Source organism: Gadus macrocephalus, chromosome 21 (genome assembly GCF_031168955.1).
Source record: "Gadus macrocephalus chromosome 21, ASM3116895v1".
Taxonomy (NCBI): domain Eukaryota; kingdom Metazoa; phylum Chordata; class Actinopteri; order Gadiformes; family Gadidae; genus Gadus; species Gadus macrocephalus.
This window is the reverse complement of record NC_082402.1, coordinates 7,935,555-7,960,973: the sequence shown is the minus strand read 5'-3', so window position 1 is coordinate 7,960,973 and position 25,419 is coordinate 7,935,555. Positions and strand designations below refer to the sequence as shown.

The window sequence follows — 25,419 nt, the reverse complement described above, 5'->3', positions numbered from 1 at the left end:
CGTGTATGTGTACTGTGTGGTTGAGTGCATTCGTTAGTATGCATGCATGTGTGTTTGTGTTTGTGTGTGTGTGTGTGCGGGTGTGTGTGTGTGCGTGACCGTGAATGTGTGTGCACTGAGAGTGCATCTGTTATGCACAGGCGTCAGTGTGTGCGTGTGCGCGTGCACGTGTGTACGAACAGGCAAGTAGCCAGTAGATTAGATTCTATACCACAGCGCCCAGTCCCTCTCTCTCTGGGCGAACGAACCAATGAGCTTCGGCGGCCCGATCTCCATTCTAATCTGCCCCGCCCTCCTGACCACCACGTGAGCCACACTGCCTGCCGTGGTCCAGCCCCCCCCCCCACCCCCTCCCTGTGTGAGCTTCACACGAGCCCACCACTCTCACTAAGTGGACGGAGGCCTGGGAGGGGAGGGGGACATCAACATTATGCATCGTCTCCCATCCCCATCTGCACTGGCCCCCCACCTGCATCACCAACCCCTCCATCACCTCCACCCCCCATCACCAACCCCTCCACCACCACCACCACCATCACCAACCCCACCACCACCACCACCACCATCACCAACCCCACCACCACCACCACCACCACCATCACCAACCCCACCACCACCACCACCACCATCACCAACCCCTCCATCACCTCCACCCCCCATCACCAACCCCTCCACCACCACCACCACCATCACCAACCCCACCACCACCACCACCACCACCATCACCAACCCCTCCACCACCACCACCCCCCATCACCAACCCCTCCACCACCACCACCCCCATCACCAACCCCACCACCACCACCACCCCCCATCACCAACCCCTCCACCACCACCACCACCATCACCAATCCCACCACCACCACCACCACCATCACCAACCCCACCACCACCACCACCCCCCATCACCAACCCCTCCACCACCACCACCACCATCACCAACCCCACCACCACCACCACCCCCCATCACCAACCCCTCCACCACCACCACCACCATCACCAACCCCACCACCACCACCACCCCCCATCACCAACCCCTCCACCACCACCACCACCACCACCACCATCACCAACCCCACCACCACCACCACCCCCCATCACCAACCCCACCACCACCACCACCACCATCACCAACCCCTCCACCACCACCACCACCCCCCATCACCAACCCCTCCACCACCACCACCACCATCACCAACCCCTCCCCCACCACCACCCCCATCACCAACCCCTCCCCCACCACCACCACCACCACCACCACCATCACCAACCCCACCACCACCACCACCACCATCACCAACCCCACCACCACCACCACCCCCCATCACCAACCCCACCACCACCACCACCACCATCACCAACCCCACCACCACCACCACCACCATCACCAACCCCACCACCACCACCACCACCATCACCAACCCCACCACCACCACCACCACCATCACCAACCCCACCACCACCACCACCACCATCACCAACCCCTCCCCCACCACCACCACCACCACCACCACCTCCACCCCCATCACCACCACCACCACCATCACCACCACCATCACCAACCCCACCACCACCACCACCACCATCACCAACCCCACCACCACCACCACCCCCCATCACCAACCCCTCCACCACCACCACCACCATCACCAATCCCACCACCACCACCACCACCATCACCAACCCCACCACCACCACCACCCCCCATCACCAACCCCTCCACCACCACCACCACCATCACCAACCCCACCACCACCACCACCCCCCATCACCAACCCCTCCACCACCACCACCACCATCACCAACCCCACCACCACCACCACCCCCCATCACCAACCCCTCCACCACCACCACCACCACCACCACCATCACCAACCCCACCACCACCACCACCCCCCATCACCAACCCCACCACCACCACCACCACCATCACCAACCCCTCCACCACCACCACCACCCCCCATCACCAACCCCTCCACCACCACCACCACCATCACCAACCCCTCCCCCACCACCACCCCCATCACCAACCCCTCCCCCACCACCACCACCACCACCACCACCATCACCAACCCCACCACCACCACCACCACCATCACCAACCCCACCACCACCACCACCCCCCATCACCAACCCCACCACCACCACCACCACCATCACCAACCCCACCACCACCACCACCACCATCACCAACCCCACCACCACCACCACCACCATCACCAACCCCACCACCACCACCACCACCATCACCAACCCCACCACCACCACCACCACCATCACCAACCCCTCCCCCACCACCACCACCACCACCACCACCTCCACCCCCATCACCACCACCACCACCATCACCACCACCATCACCAACCCCACCACCACCACCACCACCATCACCAACCCCACCACCACCACCACCCCCCATCACCAACCCCTCCACCACCACCACCACCATCACCAACCCCACCACCACCACCACCTGCATCACCAACCCCACCACCACCTCCACCACCATCACCAACCCCACCACCACCACCACCCCCCATCACCAACCCCTCCACCACCACCACCCCCATCACCAACCCCTCCCCCACCAACCCCTCCCCCACCACCACCACCACCCCCATCACCAACCCCTCCACCACCACCACCACCACCCGCCCGCCCCATCCACCACCACTGCATTATGTTACATACTCCTACTACCACCTCTGCAATCCCACTGCAGGACGGGCCCTCCCCTTCTCCGTCTCCTTCTCCTCCCCTCCCCCCGTTCCTCTGCTGTTTTCTACTCTGGCATCACCCTTGTCAGTCCCAGCCCCCTCCCATAGAGCCCCACCCCCTACCCCAGGCCGTAGCGCTGGAGAGTTGGAGAGGGGGTTCTGTGGCGGGACGCGGGGCTGGAGAGAGAGCCCTCTGGCCAGGGGAGAGGGTGGGACAGAGACTGACATGATATGACAGGGCATGACTTCACAGGATGGCGTTGACATCACATCACTGGACGGTCGCGGTGTGACGGGTCAAGACAGTTCAGTCATGACGGGAGAAGACAGACAGGAGGAGGGGACAGACAGGAGGAGGGGACAGACAGGAGACTGAAGGGGAAGAGGGGACAGACAGGAGGAGGGGACAGACAGGAGGAGGGGACAGACAGGAGACTGAAGGGGAAGAGGGGACAGACAGGAGGAGGGGACAGACAGGAGGAGGGGACAGACAGGAGGAGGGGACAGACAGGAGACTGAAGGGGAAGAGGGGACAGACAGGAGACTGAAGGGGAAGAGGGGACAGACAGGAGGAGGGGACAGACAGGAGGAGGGGACAGACAGGAGGAGGGGACAGACAGGAGGAGGGGACAGACAGGAGGAGGGGACAGACAGGAGGAGGGGACAGACAGGAGGAGGGGACAGACAGGAAGAGGGGACAGACAGGAGGAGGGGACAGACAGGAGGAGGGGACAGACAGGAGGAGGGGACAGACAGGAGGATGGGACAGGTCTCAGCAGAGTGTCAGGCATTTGCTGCGTTTGGGTTTCAGTGGATCTATGGGGTAGACGACGCTGCGGTAAAATGAAGAGGAAAAAGAAGGGGGGGATGTAAGGGAAATACATCAAAGGAGGGGAATCCCTGCCAGGAGGATCCCTGTTCAGCAACCCCCCTCGCTCTCCCACTCCCCCTATCTCTCTCCATCCCTCCCCCATCTCTCTCCCTCCCCCTCTCCCTATACGGCTAACCTTCACCCCCGATATCTCTGTTTATTCCATCCCCCTCTCTCTATTTCTACCCTCTCTCCCACTCTCTGGCTCGCTCTAATATTCTCCTCTCTCTCTCTCTCTCTCTCTCTCTCTCTCTCTCTCTCTCTCTCTCTCTCTCTCTCTCTCTCACTCTATCTCTCTCTCTCTCTCTCTCTCTCTCTCTCTCCCTCTCCCTCTCTGTCTTCCCCCCGCCCCACTCTCGCTCTCCATCCCCCGGTCCATCACCCGTGGTTACGTTCTCTCCTCTGCGTATCTCTCATGTCTCTCCGAGTTCTGCCCCCCCTCCCCCCTCCCCCCTCTCATCCTATGGGGTTTCGCCCAGTGAGCGAGCTTCTGCTGATGCTGATGCAATCCACTGCCACTGATTCACCTCCAGCTGTGTGTGTTTGTGTGTGTGTGTGTGTGTGTGTGTGTGTGTGTGTGTGTGTGTGTGTGTGTGTGTGTGTGTGTGTGTGTGTGTGTGTTGCTGTGTGTGTGTGTGTGTGTGTGTGTGTGTGTGTGTGTGTGTGTGTGTGTGTGTGTGTGTGTGTGTGTGTGTGTGTGTGTGTGCTTGCATGTGCATACAATGTTCTGTATGCATGTGGCTTTGGGTGCAGGTGCGGTGTGTGTGTTTTTGTGTGTATGTGTGGTCAGGTGACTATGTTTTCGCAAAGGCTTGTTTTTCTGTGTGTGCGAGTGTATGTGTTTATCATCCCGCGCAAGGGGGTGTGTGTTTTCTGTGTGCAGTGAGCAGTGTAGCCGTATGCATGCATGTGTGTGTGTATAGCACTGTCGAATGCATGCACATGCACGTGCACACCAGCGGGCACGGTCGTGTCCCCCTCTGCCGCCTTGTGTAACACGGTGCACAGAAGGATGTACACCGCACTCCCAAAATCCCTCCCCACGGTGCTGCTAACGGTCCCAGTGCTGCAGGTGAGCCCGTTGGGGCAGCTATAGTCACAGGGCCTATGGCCCAGCCAGGCCAGACCCCCACCGTTCAGCCAGGCATAAGACCTACGATGACGCAGCAAGTCACAGGCAGCGGCTGGGTGTGGACCCTTTGACGCAGCTAGGCACGGGGCCCGACGGCGCAGCGAAGCGTAGGCTCCACGACGCAGCAAGACTAAAAAAGCCCCACGGCGCAGCCAGACATAGGCCCCATGACGCAGGTAGGCACAGGCCACCCACGGGGAGGTCTTCCCCACGGTGCAGCAACAGTACCAGGTGACAGCAGCGTACAGTGTGCTCCCTTACCTTCCCCTGCACACACACACACACACACACACACATTGACACACTGACACTGACACACTCACACACACACACACACCGGGGGCATGTTGTTGACACGCTGGCATCACAGAGGGCTGAGTGATGGGTTGAACTCGCGGCGAGCCGGGCCCGGAGCCGGCGTGTTATTAAAGGGCTGTTTGTATTGCCTGCTGGTTCTTTCATTAGCCCCAGTCTTATATCATCGCCTGGTGAATATTGCATGAGGTTCCGTGAGGCCGCCGTTGTCGTGACGCCCGCCGTAATATTTTCTCAACAATCAAAGATGGATGAGCCTATTCTTCTAGGTAAATCGAGGAGGGGGGGGGGGGATGGGAGGTGGGTGGGTGAGAGAGGGAGGGAGGAGGTGGTGGCGGCGACAGTGTCACGATAGACCATAAAGAAGGGAGGGAGGGAGGGAGGGAGGGAGGGAGGGAGGGAGGGAGGGAGGGAGGGAGGGAGGGAAGGAGGAAGGGAGGGAGCGGGAAGTAAAAATAAATAAAACGGCCTAATAAAACGCGGAAGAGTGATGGCAGACTATAAAAATGAAAATGCACAGTAAGACAAACGGAGGTGGGGGAGGAGGGGGGAGGCTGGTGATGGGGAGGACGATGAATAGAAAGTGAAAATGACACAGAGAGAGGAGGGAGAGAGGAGAGACAAAATGAAAAGAGAGATAGTTGGAGGAAGAAGAACGAACACAATGTAAGAGGTATTGGAGAACGAGATGGGGAAAGGTGATTCGTGTGAGGGAGTGAGTGAGCAACAGATTAAGTAAAAGAGAGCGAAAGAGAGTGAGTCAGGGAGGGACGGGGAGAGAGGGATAGAAAGAGAGAATTAGTGATAGACGGGGAGAGAGCGAGAGTCACGATAGTCAGGACGAGAGAGAGAGAGAGAGAGATATAGATTGAGAGAGAGATATAGATTGAGAGTGAGCGAGCGGCCTACGCTTCTTGCAGTAATTGAAAAGGCGCAGCTCTGATTGAGAGACGGAGGGAGAGAGGCGGGGGCGTTGGGATAAGACGGGGGAAACGGATCGGAAGGTGAGGATTGTGGGTGGGCGGGTGGGTGTGTGGGGGGGGGGGGTACTCGCTGCAATGCAGAGGGATCTTGGAGAGAGAGAGAGAGAGAAAGAGGCATAGGGCCCCCTATGCCTCTTTCTCTCCAGCCTAGAGTTATCATTAACGCAGAGTGCGGGGACGGAGGTATCCTCTCTGCGGGCCCGTGATTGGCTAAGAGTTGACAGGGAAGGATGAACCAAAGAATGACAGGAGGGGGGGAAAACGGGGTGAGAGATGGAAGAATGGAAGAACGATTGAACAATAGAGAGGGAAAAGAATGAACAGAAGAGAGGGAGCCTGAAATAGAGGAGGCAGAAAAAACATTATTATGGTAAAATCCATAAGTCCTAATTAGAGAAGGTGTCTTCTGCCTCGGTAGCATGAATAATACAAGTAGATAACGACACGAGAAGTAGTGTGTGTGTGTGTGTGTGTGTGTGTGTGTGTGTGTGTGTGTGTGTGTGTGTGTGTGTGTGTGTGTGTGTGTGTGTGTGTGTGTGTGTGTGTGTGTGTGTGTGTGCTCTTTAGTGTGTGTGTGTGTGTGTGGAGAGGTGGGGAAAGGAAAAGAGCTGGGAAGGAATGGGAAGATAGTGTGACTAATAATAAAGAACAGTAGGATGGCTGGGTTTCCCTTCAGGTGACGCGAGCGAGGATATCACAACTTATTAAACAGGGCACCTGGAGACTGGCGAAGTGTGTGTGTGTGTGTGTTTGTGTACGCCTGTGCCTTTGTATGTGTGTGTGTGTGTGTGCGCGTGCTCACCCGTGTACAGTATTTGTTGGGTTTCTGTACTGTCACGGTGATTCCAGGGACGTGTAGAGGGTGTGTCACATCAGAACAGCTGGAGACAGTAGGATGAGAGAACCTTACGCTCCTTTGGTGTTGTGTTTCTGTTCTCTGAAGAGAGAGAGATGCTACCAGAGGAACTAGAATGGAATAATAACGGAATAAATAAGACATTAAGAATGTCGGTAGTGGTTTAGTTTTTCATGAAATGTGAAGTTCTACTTAAGTTAGTACTACTTGAGGCTAGTCTACACAGGTCTAGTCTACTTAAGTAGATCTTACCAAAGTCTAGACTACTCTTAGTCAGGTGTAATGTTAGTCTAGTCTATCGGTCGCCTACACAAACACACTCTGACGTGGCAGACTAATGCGATGACCCATACAGGGGAGCACACATATTCCCCCCCCCACCCCACCCCACCCATGCACACACACACACACACACACACACACACACACACACACACACACACACACACACACACACACACACACACACACACACACACATGCATGTACACATGCACAAGCACTACTGGCACGCGCAGCAACCCACAGCCAAGCCACACACATTTGATACTGTATGTGATACAGTATTATATTTACTGTTGTCATTGTCTGATAGACCACAACAAAGGATTCAATGACACCTAATCAGCTCAACACACACACACAAACACGTACACACACACGTACACACACACACACACACACACACACACACACACACACACACACACACACAGTGTACAGCCTGTCATATCTCAGCCGTCTCATCAGTGCAGTGTGTGTGTGCCGGCGTCTCTTTTCCAGAGGGCCGGTGATATCTAATCGTGGCCCCCCTTCTCCCCTTACCACCTCTGCACTGTACTGCTTCATTTACACGTGAAATATTGATGTTCTTAATTTAACCCGTGGGGAGCTCGTGTGTCTCTGTTCCCTCGCCCGAGAGTGGAGGGGGAGGAGAGAGAGAGAGAGAGAGAGAGAGAGAGAGAGAGAGAGAGAGAGAGAGAGAGAGAGAGAGAGAGAGAGAGAGAGAGAGAGAGAGAGAGAGAGAGAGAGATACAGCGAAAGAGAGAGAGAGACATACAGATACAGAGAAAGAGAGAGAGAGAGAGACATACAGATACAGAGAGAGAGAGAGAGACATACAGATACAGAGAAAGAGAGAGAGAGACATACAGATACAGAGAAAGAGAGAGAGAGAGAGAGAGGCATACAGATACAGAGAAAGAGAGAGAGAGCCATAGAGAGACAGAGAGAGAGAGAGAGAGAGAGAGAGAGATCTCCTGCAGGCATTGATTGCCCCGGCTTGTACGTGAATTTGTTTTTTAGCCACGCCCTCCTGGTGGAGCTTCTTTCGAGAGAGTAGCTGCTGATGTGCGAGGTTGGTGTGGTTCCATTGGCTGGATTGTGGTAATGGTAGTGTGTCTGTATACGTGTGTAGTATTATCTATTTTCCATCTTACAACCCTGTAGCCTGTACTTTGCAACACGGTCATTCTGTATTCCACTCCCATTTAGAGCCCTAAAAGATGTACCATGCAGATTATTTATGCTTTGTTTTGTCGTTAAACGGCTCCTCCATTAGGCCCAAACCACCACTCATCGTAGGAGACACCCTCCCGCCGCTGATGGTCGTTTCTCAATGAGATGTTCCATTGCATTTCCACAACAAGTTTATTTGAATGCAAACTCATTTCTCATCAAGATAGAAAGAGTGATCGATGGAAACCAAATTCTCCTCCTACACGTCTATAAGAACGTGAGAACTGTTTCTTTAATTTCCTCCAGTGGGGATTAAAGTATAAAAATGGCCACTAATCAGTTTGTGTTGTCCTAAAGGTTAACTTTTAGGGTTCAGACCGACTAATGTGCGGAATTCGGGAAACTAATTTATTTTGGCTCGTGTCCAAAATGCGGTCAAACCGCTGACCATATATGGTCAAACAATGCGGCCGTCAACATGGCTTTTATTGGATTCAAGGTAGTATTGTGCCGAGATGCCTGGCTGGGTCCCTACTCTCTCTCTTTCTTCTTCGGCAGGAGCATTGAGCAGTTGTCTCTCTCTCTACAAAGCGAGGGCCTGTAGTGGCCTGGTTTGCCTTACTAGGACAAGCCGGCACAGAGTCGGTGGCAGCAGGAGGGTTTATTCAGACTCCCACTTGCCTTTCCGTTCTTCTCCCCTCTCTCTCCCCCCCCCCCCCCCCCCCATCCTCCTCCCCAAACACCCCGGTTACGGCAGGCTCCTGTTGCCTGGCAACCGAACAGGTCTTGAGGGAGTGAGAGAGAGGCGTCATAGATAGTGCATGTGTAACATCCACGGTGGACGAGCAAGGCACCGTGTTGGTTAGGCCTACAACCCCCCCCCCCCCCCCCTCTCCCTTACACACTCACCGCGATATAAAGAAGTGTTGCTTATTTATGTAACAGGACTAGAGTATAAACCTCAAGCTAGCTCCACCAGCGCTGTAAAAAACCAGCCAGACACAGTACAGTGAATCACACTGTACACAACCATGGGCTACAAAATTGGTTTATTCTTACCGATTGATCTTCAATAAGCCAATAACCAGACGATACCCCATCGATCAATAACCAGACGATAACCCGTTAACCCGTTGATCAATAACCACACGGATGAGGAGACGGCGTAAAGTTCATGATCTTTTTTTATTTGAAAAAAAAAAATTAAAATAAAATAAAGACTAGCATGTACAACTTGGAATGAATGTAAACTGAACCCAGAGGAGCCCAGGGCGGGAGGGCGGGGCACGGTCGGCGGCAGCGTCGCTCAAGGCCCAACGCGCCGAGGGGCGCGCAGCCCACCACGCCGGACCCCCCCGCCGAGTGACAGACTGACACGCACGCGCACGCCGCCGCGCTCCGGTCTGAGTCGAGAATCAAGAGAGAGGAAGAGAAAAAAAAGAAAACGAAATAAAACGTAAAAGGCCAGTGATTCGCTCACGCCAGGGCAGAGGACAGACGCTCCGTCTCGGCAAAACAAAAAGAATCCAAAACAAAAACAAAAACAAAGTTTTCACCTGTAAGACTTAATAGTGTCCGACCGTATTCTGTAGTATTTTTCGTTTTAAATGAGGGCAGGAGACACAGCTAGATCGATGGCCGTCCAAATAACAGAAACCAAAACAAATAAACATGCCAAACATTTGAAGAAAAAAAAAGGGTTGTTTTTTTCTTTTTTTTTCTCTTTTTATCTAGCATACAATTAAGTCCCATTGTAATGTTTTCAACTTGAATAAGAACCTGGTATATTCGCTAAATTTAACAGTACAGAGTTCCTCTCCAAGTATAAAATGAAAAAACAAACAGAACTGTACCAAACCAACAATAGGACAGCTTATAGTGAAATCAGCACGGCTCTGTTCAACCGGGGGTAAGGGCGGAGGAAGAGGAGGAGGAAGAGGAGGAGGGGGATGGGAAGGGAAAGGCTTTAGCGTTCCGGTCTCAAGCTGCATGCATGAAGAACAGAAAACTGATGAAGAGGAGATGGCCTGCCCGCTGGGTCATGGACCAGGGGCCGGGGAAACTGCTCGGGAGTTAGCCAGCTGCTGCAGCTTGGGAGTTGGGAGGGGTTGGCTGTTACTGGTGTTGCGTTGTCTTAAGTACTGATGCTAAACGGATCTCAGAAGGGAGGAGGAGGGACGAAGAGAGGGATGGGCGGGAACAGGACCACTAACCATCGTTTTCATGCAGATCATTTTTTGTGTCTTTTTTTTATATATATTTTTTCCTGTGTGGACAGAAGAATATTTTATTTCAACATTCAATTATTTTCTATACAGAAACAGTATGAATAAATGAACATATTTTTTTTTCCCAAGAGGTAAGTAAAACATTTTTGATTTTTTTTTTTCTTCTAAGAGGGGCGAGGGCGGGGCGGGCGAGCTTCACTTTGCGGTCATCATCTGTACAAACTCTGCAGAAAGAGAGAGCGAGAGACATACAGGACAGAGAGAGAGAGAGAGAGAGAGAGAGAGAGAGAGACATACAGGACAGAGAGAGAGAGAGAGAGCGAGAGACATACAGTACAGAGAGAGAGAGAGAGAGAGAGCGAGAGACATACAGTACAGAGAGAGAGAGAGAGAGAGAGAGAGAACGGATAGAGAAAAAGATAACAGAGAGAGAGAGAGAGAGAGAAAGGAGGAACAGAAGAACAACAGGGTTAGCGCTCAACCTTTGGGAAGAGCATCCACATACTAGACCTGTCGGAAGGCTTTGTCATAATGTTTTTAATCAACTCAGACAGGTCCTAATTAGTGTCCCTTTTCCAAACTGCCTCGATGTTCATTCCATTAAATCCCCCTTTGATTAAAAAGCGGCTGTGTTGTGGTTACAGCAAAAGACGATGGGCCACACGCGAGCGTGCCCACACACACCCGTCAAAAACACTCTGAACAATACCCCCGCACGCACACCGCTTTAATTATATATTTCCGTTGATGAGACAAAAGATGATACAAGAGTGCTGAAATAGGACCCTTTTCAGTTAAGTGTGTGTGTGTGTGTTTTTGCGGTTTCCTGCACGCGTTTACTGCGTGTCTATACGTTCTGCTGGCCCATTCATTTGACTAAAGGGAAGGGGATATAAATGGGGGTGAAGGGTATGTGGGTGACATTTCAGACAGATGATATGCTTCCACATGTTATCATAGCGGTGGAGCCTCCATCTACGGCGCTAGCCGCACAGAGGCCAGGGTTCAATTCCCTCCGGGGAGCTCATATACCCCACATATGGATGCATGCTGTCCTTGTATGTCTCTTTGGATTAAAAAGCGACTGCTGAATGATTAACTATCTGTCAAAGCCTTTGGTTTCCTTCCAATATCGCCGTAGCTTATCAGATCCAGCTAAACACACAGAGCACATTTGAAATTGTCCACCTTGAAATAAATCATACTTAGAAAGGTCAAATCCATGAAAAAGATACTAATGTAATGATCCCATTCCATGTTTGAGAAAACCTGTGTGTGCATCCCTACAGGCTGGTATTGAATTCAAATATACACACCATTACAATGCCATTGGGGGGACACCAGTATCCACAGCCTCTTATAATACTGTGAATGCATACATTCAGGGCATGGGTGTCTCCAGTGGGAGTGGAACCCCCAACCCTGGCATTGATGACACCTTGCTCTAACAGTGGAGTTCCACGGCTTGTTGTATTAAGCTAAGCCTGCTCAGGTTCCTTACCTTCATAGTTGACCTGTCCGTCTCCGTCAATGTCTGCTTCTCTGATCATCTCGTCCACCTCCTCATCCGTCAGCTTCTCTCCCAGGTTTGTCATGACGTGGCGGAGCTCTGCAGCACTGATGTAGCCGTTTCCGTCCTGGCAACACGACACGACAGACGTTAGAGCTCCAAGATGGTCACCGACGATAAATATCACGGTTTAAAGTTAAAAGCCACGCAACAAATATCACAGTTTAACGTTGAGGCCCACGATAAATATCACGGTTGACGTTAACGACATGACAAATATCACATTTGACCGCTGAGGACCACGATAAATATCACGGTTTAACGTTAACCACCGCACGATAACTATATCAGTTTAACGTTAACCCCGCCAGAGATAACCACCGCAATAGTTATTCATTATTACTTTTCATCAGCGGCTGCTGGCATTCGTTTTACAATCTTTCATCTCGCCAGTTGATGGCTCAACCTGTTTTACGTTTTCTGAGAGCTAGACCCATAATTGATTGAACAAAAGAATGCTAAGTACAGGTTAGCCAGACGTAGTCCCCTGGGGTTTTCCATGCGCTGGCAGTGACCTTGTTGGGGCAAGCCTCCATGTAATTACCTTGTCGAATACCCGGAAAGCCTCGCGGATCTCCTCCTCACTGTCTGTGTCCTTCATTTTTCTGGCCATCATGGTCAAAAACTCGGGGAAGTCGATGGTTCCGTTACCTAGCCAACGGCGAAACAAAATAAATAAAATAACACACAACCCATCAATTTCATCTGTGTTAATTACGTCACGTAACACAGCACTGGTCACAAAGCATTTAGCTGATGAGAATTGAGCATTTGTCCTTGTGCTAGTTTTTACACTAAATTTAGCAACAGATTATTTGTTAAGTACGGGAAATGGCTCGTAGTTTTAAACAAACTGACAAAACAAAGCGACCCAGCAGTATTGGTCCCTACAGTTGTCAACTGTGCAGCTAAGACAGGTTCTGTCAAGACAGCTAAAACAGCTGTCTGATTTACAAGGGTACGCGTTGCTAACATTGCTTGCACTGTTTAGCAGTGCTACGGCTTTGCAGTTAACACTGCTAACACAGCAATTCCCAGGACACATATACCCAAATATACAGCTGGCAATGCTAATACAGCAAATGCGAGCTAGCACAGCTAACATTGCGATGTCTTCAGCGCACTTTAAAAGGCTAACACTGCCCTATGACTGAGAGCGTCAACGCACCAATGTCATAAGCGCCGCTAACACAGCCCTAGTGAAGCGGTTGCATGAGAGGCGTTTGCTTGTCTCTCTCGCTTCTCTCTGGCTTCAGGGCAGCCCAGGGACCTGGCTATGGACGGTATATACATGGTATATATACTGAGCAGCAGGCCAGCATGGAAGACTCAGGGTCAGCCATCCATAATACATGGGAGATACAGCTCGAACCTCTTCTACTAAGACTCATGAATCACGGGCTCATCTCTGCCCCTCCTCCTCCTTCCAGTGCTATAAATGATGCCATGGAGGAGGACGAGGCCAGAGAAGAAGAAGATGAAGACAGAGGGTGAAAGGAACATGCGAAAAGTTGAAGATGAGGTGTATATGTGCGGTTCTGCAAGAGTGTGGGGAAGTTACTGTGTAATGTTTGCTGATATTGTCAAAATCCATAAAGAATGGGACTAAATTCTTTGAAATTGATATTCGTTATTCGATTCCCTTTGAATCTGAAATATGTCACCACTATTATTCAGCATTTTTTCAGTTCATCCTTGATTACTATCTTTCTTTTTTTGTCTGTCGAGAAAATGCCCACTCCGTCCAATACTCCTTCTGTGTATTAATGTTCGTCCTTAATCTGACTTTACAATCTAGTTTGTCCCATGTTAACTTCTCCTGTCAAGCCCGGGAGACGCATTCCACTCCCATCGAACAGCCAAAAATCCCCCTCCAACGCCCACCTGCCACCTCAACCGTCTCCAATACGGTCTTCACTCCACCCCTACCTCCACCTTTCTCTCCCTCCCATCCATCGATCAAGGCCATCTCCACCTCGTGGTGATGCTCTATCCCCTTTCCCTGTGTTGCATGTGTGGGTGGGTGGGTGGGTTGGTGAGTGGGTGGGTGTGTTGGTGAGTGGGTGGGTGGGTGTGCCGGCTGCAGGTAAAAGGCACCGCGTGGGTGTAGGCAGGGGGAGTCAGCGGTGATGCTGGTGTAGCTTTTGTATCGGTTGACCCCAGTAGGGTGCTGTTATGGCTGCTGCAGACGCACTGGGAGGCGCGTGGGCACCGATCGATATCCCTGTTGCCTTGTTTTGGAAGGAGCGGATTAACTGGGGGGGGGGGGGGGGGGGGGATCAGACGCTCCAGACAGGGAAAAGGATCTAATATTCTCAGTGGCTAAGCGACAGCGCCCATGGGACCAGAGAGGGAGGGAGTGGTGGGTGGGTGGATGGGAGTGGGCGGGGCTAGGCGATATTGCGAGTGGGAGGAATATTGCGTTGATGAAGGGATTAATTACCGCTGCATGGAAACATTACGGAGGATGGGCGTTCTGTGTGTATGCTCGCGCACATGTGCGTTTGTGCGTGCGTGTGGGTTTGTGCGTGCGTGTGGGTTTGTGCGTGCGTGTGTGTTGAGTTAGTGCTGTGGGATTGAAGGGGAGGTCAGTGACATTCAACAGGATTATCTTTTTTTGCGTCGGGGGCTAAAGGAGGACCAGGGCAGTGGGGCGTGGCTAGGGGACACTGGGTTGGGATTAACCCGCGGCAGATTGTGCCTGGATCAGCCTGAGAATCCGGAGAGAGGGAGGCAGCAAGGGAGTGAGGGAGCGAGAGAAAGAAAAAAAAGCGATAGAACGAGAAAAGGCTAGAGAAAAGAATGAGGGAAATAACGAGCAAGAGTTCAAGCAAGAGCAAGAGCGAGAGAGAAAAGAGAGAGCGCTAAATATAAGAGAAAGAAGAGAGGAATAGCCATCTGAGAGCACGAGAGAGCCCCGAGAGAATGAGAGGGGGAGAGAAAGAGAGCGAGAGCTAGAGGTACAAAGAAAGGAGATAATCAGACAGAGAGAGAGGGGGTAAATGAGCATCGTGGGGGAGAATGGTGAGGGGGTTGGTGTGTCCGGGCCCACTAACAGACCAGTGGTAATGTGAAGGGGCAGATGGGGGTCTCAGGCTCCTGCCTGGCCGTCCACGGACATGCCCCCTGACTAGAGGAGACAGCCAGCAGCAGCCAGCTCACACATGCTGCCGCTGGGGCTCCACTCCCAAAGACACATACAGAGAGGGGCTGTCTGTGTGTGTGTGTATTTAAGGGAGATGGAGGGGGTCGTGTGTGTGTGTGTGTGTTTGTAGGGGGATGGACGAGAGTCTAAATGTGTTGGAGGATGGAATCAGAGCATCGTTATCATTGGAGGAAACTATGATAATGGAAGCCATGGAAGTCGCTACCCCCTGGAGGGTATCCGCCGCTCCGCTCTGATTGGCTGCTTTTGGGTGAGCAGTGTAGGGAAGGAGAGGAGGGGGCAGTGAAACAGAGGAAGACCACGGGGGGAGGTAGGGAGGAAGGTGAAAAACTGTGTCAAAAGGGAGAGGGAATCAAAGAGAGGGGAAAGAGAAAAAGGAAAAAGACAGAGGGGGAGAGAGAGAGAGAGGGGGAGAGAGAGAGAGTGGGGGACAGAGAGGGGGAGAGAAAGAGAAGGGGGGGAGAGAAAGAGAAGGGGGGGAGAGAGAGAGAGAGAGGGGGTGGTCTGTTGCATGGAAAGCCTTGAGAGCTCAGTGGAGTGAAGAGGAGGTGGGAGGGGAGGATAAAATGGAGGTAGGAAATGAGGAAAGGAAGGGGGTCGGAGATAAAGAGAGCGGTGAGCGATGAGGAGGATGAAGAGAGGCTGCAAACGAGAGAACGGGTGGGTGGGCACGCGAGAAAAGAGAGGGAGGGTGGTAGAGTGAGGTTTGCTGCAAGTGGGAGCGGTGGAAAGGATACGCCGAGAGATGTGCAATGAGTGGGAGACCAGAAGGAGAAGGAGAGAGAGAGAGGTCTGCTGCTAATTACAGAGATAGAGAGGGAGATAGAGAGAGGTGTGCTGCTAATGGGAGACCGGAGAGAGAGAGGCAGAGAGAGATAGAGAGAGGTGTGCTGCTAGTGGGAGAATAGGGAGAGGGAGAGAGAGAGAGGTGTGCTGCTAATAGCAGACCAGAGGGAGAGAGAGAGAGAGATAGCTGAGATGAGCGGCTACTAGGACACCAGAGAGAGATGTTGTACAATAGAGAAACACTAGAGAAGCCAGCCACACTACGTAGTGTGTGGTCGTCCCCGCTGCAGGAAATGCAACTTCTGCATTTCTTGAGTGCGAATAGTAGGATTGTATAACAGCCATGGGCCAATGCCAGCCCTGGCTGTACCTTTCTGACAAACGACATTGATCCTGTGACTCCACAGTTATTACGGTAACATGTATTATTCTAATATAACAGATAGGATGTGTTTGTTAATTAATATTTTTTACACTATACTGTGACATAGAATCGGCCGCATGGGGGCCCCCCAATTATATTTGAGATGTATTTTTCTCTGTCCCATTCCTTTGACTGTACTACTACGAATTCAAATCTACAAAATCACAGATTCAAAGAGATTTTGAGAGATTCCCTCAATTCAATAGGAAGACTGGACATTTCTCTGTTCTGTTCGAGTCCGTTATGTGGATGCAATTTTCCCTATGATCAAAGTTTTACCAGCTATCACAACCCCTTTGTTTCTGTCGGCCTGTCTTAGCCCTGCCACCCACAGGTCTCGTTCACTCTGTTCCACAAGGCTCCTTGTTTGGTTAATGAAGCCGGTTTTCGATTGGTCGGACCAGCACGCTGAAACTACCAATGAGTGAGCTGGTGAACGTGAAGAGGGCAGAGAGAGACCTTATGTAACCACTTTTATTTTCCATCACTGGCTTCATTGCCGTCTGACCTAGATAGCATCAGCCAGGGAGGCAGAGGCTGAGCGAGGATGTATTAGCAGTAATGTGTGCATGTGTGTGCGTGTGCGGATTTGATTGGAGGTCCTTGAACTTATTTGGCGTGTGTTTGGGGTCTAGAGCGGCGAGGGCAGGTTACGGGTGAAATCGGGGCAGGCGGAGCCCATTGTTTGTCATAATTGTGATAATCGATTGCGGTAGGCTCGATATCAGCTGATCCATGCCGCCCTATTTAGGACATCCTGTAGGATGACAGTAGCATTGTGGTGGAGCACCCCCGCCCCCTCCACCCAAGCCAACAAAACAACTCAAACCAAACCCGCAGCACGTTGGGCTGCTGGGTGCAGCCAGCCAAGTCCTCTGGCCAACTCTCTAGTCATTTCCTCTATCTATACCTTTCCATCACTGTCACTCTCCGTCATCCTCGCTTTCACGAAACATACAAATGGAAGGTCAGAGAGGGGCCGCGCGGGGATGGCAGTTAATGGTGGAGTTTGTTGTCAGCGCGTCTGAATAATGGCCCTTGATAGACCTCGCGGGGCTGCAGCCAACTCTTTTGACAGCCATTGACACGCTGTCCACCACTGGCCAACACAAGCGGTGGTACGCATTCACAGATACACACACACTAGCCCTGGCACGGCGAGGCGTGATGGGTAGAGACAAAGCATGGACAGAGTGCTGACGCGGTGGGGCCTGTCATCGCGAGGAAACAGGATCTGGACAGTTGGCTCCGACAGTTGGCCTCTGACAGTTGGTGGGGAGCGCCACGCCGCGCCGCTAACACCAGAGGTGTGTTTAGTGTTTTTTTCTCGAGATGGGATCGGTGACTGCTGTTCTGTGCTACTTGCGACTCATTATGAGTTTGCGTCATGAAGATCACTTTGAGAGTGATATTTGGATAAGGTCACTATTCTTGTCAAGTAATTTGAGAAGCTCTCGTCAAAGTCCTATCGATGTCTCCAGCTATTCTACAAATAAATAAATTGATTTAATGGACTATGAAGGTACAGCACTATCTACAAACCTTTACAGAACAATGTCCACCTACTCTAGTAAGAAAATATCCATGATGCATGGGTATTTGGGGACTGAAAAGACCTATCTTGGGCGATACTTGGGAGTAACTGGGTGGTTTGAGAGGGGGTAGAAGAGGGAGGGGTGGTGCTGGTGTAAATACTGACCATCGGCGTCCACCTCGTTGATCATGTCCTGGAGCTCCGCCTCTGTGGGGTTCTGGCCCAAAGACCTCATCACGGTACCGAGCTCTTTGGTGGTGATGGTGCCGTCGCCGTCCTTGTCGAATAAGGAGAACGCCTCCTTGAACTCTGCAGGAGTGGGGGGGGGGGGGGGGGAAAGAGTCAAAACTATCATACCGTATGAGGTTTGGACTGCAATGTAACCTGATATAGGCATGGATGTATTGTTGCGGTTAGAAGGGTGCTATCGTTGATTTATGGATGTGGTGTCGAGAATGGATGTCGCTCCGTGAATGGCCTACTTGCGTAGGTTTATAGCCGCTGCCTTTCAGAGCCGGCGTGACTAAGACTAAAGTCTATGATTTAACATCGTGGAGGGGAAATGCTTCTACCTTCTTGAAGAAATCCCAGATTACAAGATTGAAGGGAAAAAAAGGCCAATGGATTTAAACCAGAAGTGGAAGATGTGCTTTGATTCTTTTGCGGTACTGGCAGGATTTCCTTTTTTAAAGAAGGCGCTGCTTAAAGCTAGCGGCGGTAAAACGTCTATGGTGGAGGAGATTGCGTGAATTAGCCTCTTAGCCTCTGTGAGAGATAATTAGCCACAGAGGAGTTTTGCTGAAGAAGAGGCAGCAGAGCAGCCTCCAGTTTGCACACAAAGCCAGAATCATGTATCGTGTTTAAAAATAGTGTTGAAGGCGCTTCCGCTCATAATTGTACATCTTAGTCATTTTCTGGAAAACTATTTGGTCTCACAGGTTTGGCTCCTGATTCAATTCATCATGGGGCGTTACATGACTGCACTGTATGTCCCCCCTTCGGCTGGGTCTCTTCTTAAGGTTAAGGGAGACAATAAACTACTCGGGAGAAACTTCCTCAGTTAACTTTGATTTTACTCAATACTTTATCAGCGCCAACGGAGTGAACTGAAACTGTAAAAATAACAGCTCCAGGGAGGGAACCGAATTTAATTATATTGGACAACGTGACGTCATACCTCTCTTGTTAAACATTCATAAGCATAAATAATGGATTATCCAGGAAATTGATTATTTTTGAATGGTTTTGATGATTGGATTAAGCATCTAGTAGAACTTTATTGTATTACTTTCTATTATGTGCATTGATACAAACATGGATGTTGGAAGGACGTGAGGGACTGAGTGTACGGGTGGGGAAAAGGCTTTATCCGGATATTGCGGTGAAAAGTCAGAACACTGTTCGTACCTGCGATCTGCTCTTCTGTTAGTTGGTCAGCCTGCAGATGGTGAAAAAAGAGGGGCAAAATGAAAGAGGGGGGAGGGGGGGGAAGAGGGAGGGAAATAAAACACAAACAAGTTACTCAACAGGCAAGCATTTCAAATACCAAAGTATTTCCCGATGCCGTTGTACTGAAATCCCCCGTCCCACCCACCAAAGACCTCAACACTACTCCCAGTGTGACCAAAATACATATAAATGTATAGGGGCGCACGAGCTGAGAGGCTTCTTATGTAGGCCCCTATGGGTAAAAATACCTGATTTATACCAACAAATAAAAAAACTTTTCTTTACTGAATGTTCCATAATGCTCCATTCCTTCTCCATTAAAAGACTCAGACTTGAATGTGAAATTTCAATTTCGCAATATAATTAAATATAGCTCTGAGCTTGCTTATGAACCAGGAGCCGTCCTGCATGTGGTCTCTTTAACGTTCTCTTCTGAAGAACCGGATCGCACCGAACCCTTAAAACACTAGACCACCAGTTTTCCAAATCCTGTGGTGTACAATGGAGCTTTTGTTAATTGCTGTATTCTTTCAAATAGTTTCCTGGGAGCATCATCCATCCTGTGTACACGTTTTTTTTTATTTTTCCAAAACCGAATTAGACATCGGGAAACGCTTATTTTCTACACTAATTCCCCTTTGTGACTGAACCACAACATGGTGGGTGGTTAGATTGGTTAATGATGATGAAAAAAAGGATCCTTCCTACTTGACTAATGACTGGAACGATTCTTCTGAGCACTTCTGAGTGATTAATAAATGACGTAACCGACTGCTAAAACTAAGAAAAATCCAGTTCCAGTATATGCCCACTAAACCTGTGTAACTCGGGAGGGTGTAGGCGTAGGGAGGGGCTGGCAGTTAAGGAAATTCACACACTCATGGTTGAGTTTAATCGCCTGATTTGGGACAATAAACGAGGGATAAAAACAAGCTGCTGGGGTAAATCATTAGGACAGGGGTTGTTTTAGGACAGGCCCGACTGGGGTGTGTCCTGCCAGCTGGCCTAGCCCAGACAGGAGCCTGCTGGCCTGGCTGGGCTTGGTTCAGCCGGGCCCCTCCCTGCTAACAAGACCCAGCTCATGTCCCCCAGTGACTCATACAGGCTTTAAATGGCTCGGAAGCAAGTGTTCATCGCCGACTCCTCTTCTTTTTTTTTTGGCCAGATGGATCGAGCCGTGCGAAGGAGCCACTGATTTCAAACAATTCACCATCCCAGTGAGGTGTGAATAGCAGCCAGGTGGCGCGAATAGCACCTTCCACGCGTGAAAAACAGACGCTTATTATTATTATAATACTACGTCATTATGCTTTATTGCCCGTGGCCGTCATAAGAGTTTGGGAAGCCGTCCATAAATTTCACAACTCCAGTTCACAGAAGAGTATTTATAGCCAGATGTGTTTGAATGCTTCAACACATTCAGCATGTATGCACGCTCTTCCCCATGCACACCCACAAACACCCAGACACTCTCGGCTCTCATTAACAGGGTTTTCTCTTAACACCGGTACTTGCCACATATTTCCTGTTAGTCGATGCGGCCAGCTCTGCCCCAAAGCAAGTCTGCCTTCCTCCTGTCGTACTGTGTTTGCTTGTTTGCCCTCCACCCTGCACAATCTCTCTTCTGATACAGCCAGGCCATATGTGAAGTGAACAATGGCTTATTTAAATCACAAGTCAATGGAATACATGAGTCTTCCTCAGGCGGTGACGATGAGTGCTGCTTTCTGTCCTGCGAGGGCTCAGGCCCGGTGTCTCTCGGAGCAGCTCTCGTCAGTCAAATTTAATTGGTTGCCTGAGGGACCGGATTGGGTTAGCGAGACATCATCCACTTCCATCTCCATGGGACACTGTTGGAGAAGGCCTTCAACCCTGGGCTTTCAAAGGAAGAGAAAAAAGGGAGAGTTTCTAGCTTGGCCGTAGTCACAGAGAGGATCAATGGACCCAGGCAGGGTGCACGGATAGACCTGCAGGAGCCCTTATACGATTAGCTCACAGGATTCAATAACCTGTTGCTTACAGCTCGGTTTCCCATCAGACATGTGTGGGTCTGGCCACCGGAAACACACAGAACTCCTTGGCCTTAATCGTCTTATTACTCAATTGTACTTTTAGGCCCTTTTTCTGCCACATTTTCCTGTATTTTCTTACATGTAACAACTTTACTCTTGCTTGGTTCCATCTGTGCTTTCGTCTATCTAAATGGACATCTCTTTTTTCCTCTATAACTGTTCTAGCCCAGGGATGGCGGGTTCTCTGATGTTGCTGCACCAAACAGTCCACCACCGGCCCATCCCTTACTATTAGCTCTTCCCACAACTCAACCCCCACCCCCCCCCCCCACCCCTTCTACCAAGAACCCTCAACCATGGATTCCTACTTTGGCCTCCTCCTTCCCTTCCTCTTTCTCTCTCTCGCTTTCCTTCCTCCATCTGTCTCTCCGTCTTTTGTTTCCTTTGGCGCCAGGCAGGGAAGAGGAAAGTCCCTCTGATTCATGGTGCATGTGGAGTCATGGAGTAGGCCGCCGGTTGCCAACCTGTGTTCAGCCTTGACAACAGGTTGTAGAGGTGTACTGGTGGGGATAAGGGGAGGTATCCTGGCATAGCTGGTGCGAGTTGGTCAACCACTCCCAGTGTTGCCAGGGTTACCTACTCCTGCAAAGAACCCCCCCACTTCCCCAAAAAAAGAGGCTGCCAAACGAGCTGACCAGGACAGTGATGCGACCACTGTATTATTATACATTATTAACATTATAATATTTTTTATGCTAATGACTCATTTAATTATCAAATAACTAAGGTGTGTTTACTTTGTATGCATGTTCGCCGGTAAAGTTCAGTAGGAGATATAAAAAACTGTTATTGAAATGGTTACTTAGATTAAGAGATATATTGTTCAACCAAGTGAGAGATGCAAAAACAGCTGCTAACGTGGCAGAAGGGCGTGACTACACACACACACACACACACACACACACACACACACACACACACACACACACACACACACACACACACACACACACACACACACACACACACACACACACACACACACACACACACACACACACACACACAGCATCAATGTGACAATGGCACAAACACCCTATTTCAATGGGGGCATTGAGCTCCTGAGTGCTGCTGCACGCCTCTTCCCTCTGAGCCTGGACAGAAGACAAAAGAAGGGGCCGTTGGGACAGCTTGTGACCGGAGGGGAGGAGGTGGAGTGTGGTGAAGGGGTGTTAAAAAAAACATCCCAACACGCCCATGCCATGGTGGTTCAGTAGCAGCAGGGGCTAGGTCAGCCGGCCTTTTGGCCTGGTGGGGTTGGAGGTATGGGTGCCTCCCCCCACTCCTCCACCAACCCCCCTCACCACCACCACCTCCGCACTGCGGGGGGAGCTCGCTCCTAGACACCGGGAACACGGCCGGAGTGTGTCGGCCGGCAAGCGTATATATTATTGACTGCGGTGGATCGGATGTCCTCCGAGTTACTAAACATGCATCAGTAAACAGGGGCGTAGCGGGAATAGGAGAGGGCGTCCTCGCGGCCCCACTACTCTACTCGATTCTTCCACATCGACGGAAGGGGAAGGCTGTTTCTTTCCAGTCCACTGGGCGCATTGATGCGGACAAGGGGCTTTGCGCCTGTGGATTTAACTTCTCAGAGACGCTGATAGCCGGCCGAGCCCCCTCCTTGTAACAATCCCACTTTACACTCCAATTACCAGCGGCACGTTGCAACACGAAACGCCATCGCTCCTCCATCGCCATTTATGGGATATTTGATCGTAGTTGAGGGGTGGGGGTGGGGGTGGGTTGACTACGGCGTCTTGACTCCCCCGGGGCGTTACTGATCCATCAGGGGGTGATAATCAATAGTTTATGGTAAAGCCATCTGTTTTTTTTCCTGATAATTTCCACTGGCTACTCTTTTCCGAACATGACGTAGCCAGTGGAAAATCTTAGTCTTCCCTCTCTTCAGATATAGAAGAAGCCCAAACATGTGTGTGTGTGTGTGTGTGTGTGTGTGTGTGTGTGTGTGTGTGTGTGTGTGTGTGTGTGTGTGTGTGTGTGTGTGTGTGTGTGTGTGTGTGTGTGTGTGTGTGTGTGTGTGTGTGTGTGAAACATCTGTTCTTATGACTCAGGTGTGGCAATGAACATGCATCTTTTTCCCCAAAAGCCAAATTTAATTTTGGGCAATCGTTAATGAATACATTTTCTTATATGCAGGTTTTACACGGTAACAACTAATAACGAGTACACGTGCATTTTACAACATATTTGGATTCAAATATTTGCCAAGGCGTTGGACCAGTCCGGAGAACCCTTACTGCTGTAGATGTGATGTCGTAGAGCACCACCAGATAGCTTTCTTGGGTAACTCGGAATCGTATAACAATTTGCATTTCATAAAAAATTTGCAAGGGCCAACCAAATCAAACAGCACTACATGAGATAACTCCCCTAAACGCCTTGCCGTAAAAGGTGGGGCATCGACGTCGTCGGATACCGTTTTGGAAAAGAGAGCCGTACAGGCCAGCTAATGTAGTGTCACATAAAAATGTGTAATTAAAATATGGGCGATTTTCGATGCGGAAGACGAACGACTGTGCAAATATTGTCATGGTACGTCTCGGCTGAACAGACGGCAAGATGGTGCAGCAAACACACAGAGGGATTCCTCCTTATAGCTGCGCATTTCCAACAAGTTAATCATTGGCGGTGCTTATCTCAGAATATGCACACACGACATAATCAAATCAGAATGGTATAAACTACGTGTAATAAACTACGTTTATTACACGGAGGGGATAGAAAATGTCAGCACGGGGCTTGTCCGACAGATCTGGGCTAGATTCTTAGCACGGCTGCCCAGGCGAATGTTAAAATGTCGTCTACTAATGCATTAGTGGCCGAGGTATGACACCGTGATATACCACGATTTCCAACCAGTTGAAATCCTATTAAACTTAGCAGGAGAATTAATTCGATCGCCCGCATGCAGCCATGAGCCAGCAACATGACCCGATATAGCCATAGAGCAGCAACAATTGCGCAGTTATAGACGAATACCGCTCCAGCATTTGTGGTAATACCGTCTCATAAACTTATTCAATTCAGACATTTTACAGTATCGTTGTTTTGGAGATTTTCTCTGTCCCATGCACGAATACAAAATGTAATATAACATTAACGTTACGCTATTTGCGGGCGTTTCTTTCGCCTCCACCGAATATTTATGTTTCTAGAAACAAGCAATGCCACCCGAGGCCTTTCCCCCATTTCCTTGTTGTACAAGGAGTGTCATACTTAAGAGATAATGAATTGAGAATACATACCATGTCTGTTGGTGGTGAGCTTGGTGGTGTATGGTAGCAGACGAGGAGTGTGTGCTCGGTCCTTAGATGGAGTTCCAACTCGGGGAGAGGAGGAGTGTGTGTATATCAGCCGCGGACAGGACGGGGGATGGCCTTATGTATCCCTCCGCCACGCTGGCACTCATCACTCACTTCCTTATAAAACACATGCCAGGTACTCAGGAATGCCCACTTTAATTGCACTTTTGCCCCCCATGCAAAAATATGAGTTAGAGCCCTTGTTGCTGCAGATTGTATGCGCCATTATACATTGTATGCTATCATTGGCGTTGGTGGATTACTAGTCTATTTTTAGTTTGAAATGAATAAGCCAAAGTATAACCTCCAACCAGGAGTGAATAGGCCTATTAAAGGATTATGTAAATATAATTAGGCCTTCAACTTTAACTTAGGCCTAATACATAGGAATATTTTGCTAGAGCTTTTGGTTGGCTGGTGCTATTACTGTAACATGACTGTAATATTTAATGTGTTTCAACATATCTCTACTCTATAATTTATTTAATAACTGCATAATGATTTACTCTCTGGTGATAGCTATTTATTG

General features: G+C 50.4%; 2 protein-coding genes across 2 annotated transcripts in view; one reads left to right on the top strand and one right to left on the bottom strand.

Annotated features, from left to right (window-relative positions):
* Positions 1-1,575, top strand: part of LOC132450328 (salivary glue protein Sgs-3-like) — a gene marked incomplete at both ends in the record, with an annotated part of 85,237 nt that extends 83,662 nt beyond the window's left edge. Inside the window, 4 exons of the mRNA XM_060042409.1 lie at positions 518-627; positions 668-746; positions 827-891; positions 1,342-1,575. Coding sequence (XP_059898392.1) covers positions 518-627; positions 668-746; positions 827-891; positions 1,342-1,575 — 488 coding nt within the window. The remainder of the gene's footprint in view (positions 1-517; positions 628-667; positions 747-826; positions 892-1,341) is intronic.
* Positions 1,576-9,498: 7,923 nt separating this feature from the next.
* Positions 9,499-24,974, bottom strand: calm1b (calmodulin 1b). Its single transcript, XM_060041084.1, has 6 exons — positions 24,834-24,974; positions 19,448-19,478; positions 18,206-18,349; positions 12,675-12,781; positions 12,062-12,197; positions 9,499-10,784 (listed from the first exon to the last, which is right to left on the bottom strand). The coding sequence occupies exons 1-6, from the start codon at positions 24,834-24,836 to the stop codon at positions 10,756-10,758; spliced, it is 450 nt and encodes a 149-aa protein (XP_059897067.1). The 5' UTR covers positions 24,837-24,974; the 3' UTR covers positions 9,499-10,755.
* Between the last annotated feature and the right edge of the window lie 445 nt (positions 24,975-25,419).

Bases quoted from the DNA above. Each gene is read 5' to 3' on its own strand.
- calm1b (XM_060041084.1), bottom strand. The intron at 18,350-19,447 runs GTACGAACAGTG...CCACTCCTGCAG, and splicing joins AACAGAAGAGCAGATCGCAG to AGTTCAAGGAGGCGTTCTCC. The intron at 12,198-12,674 runs GTAATTACATGG...TCGTGTTGCCAG, and splicing joins CTTTCCGGGTATTCGACAAG to GACGGAAACGGCTACATCAG.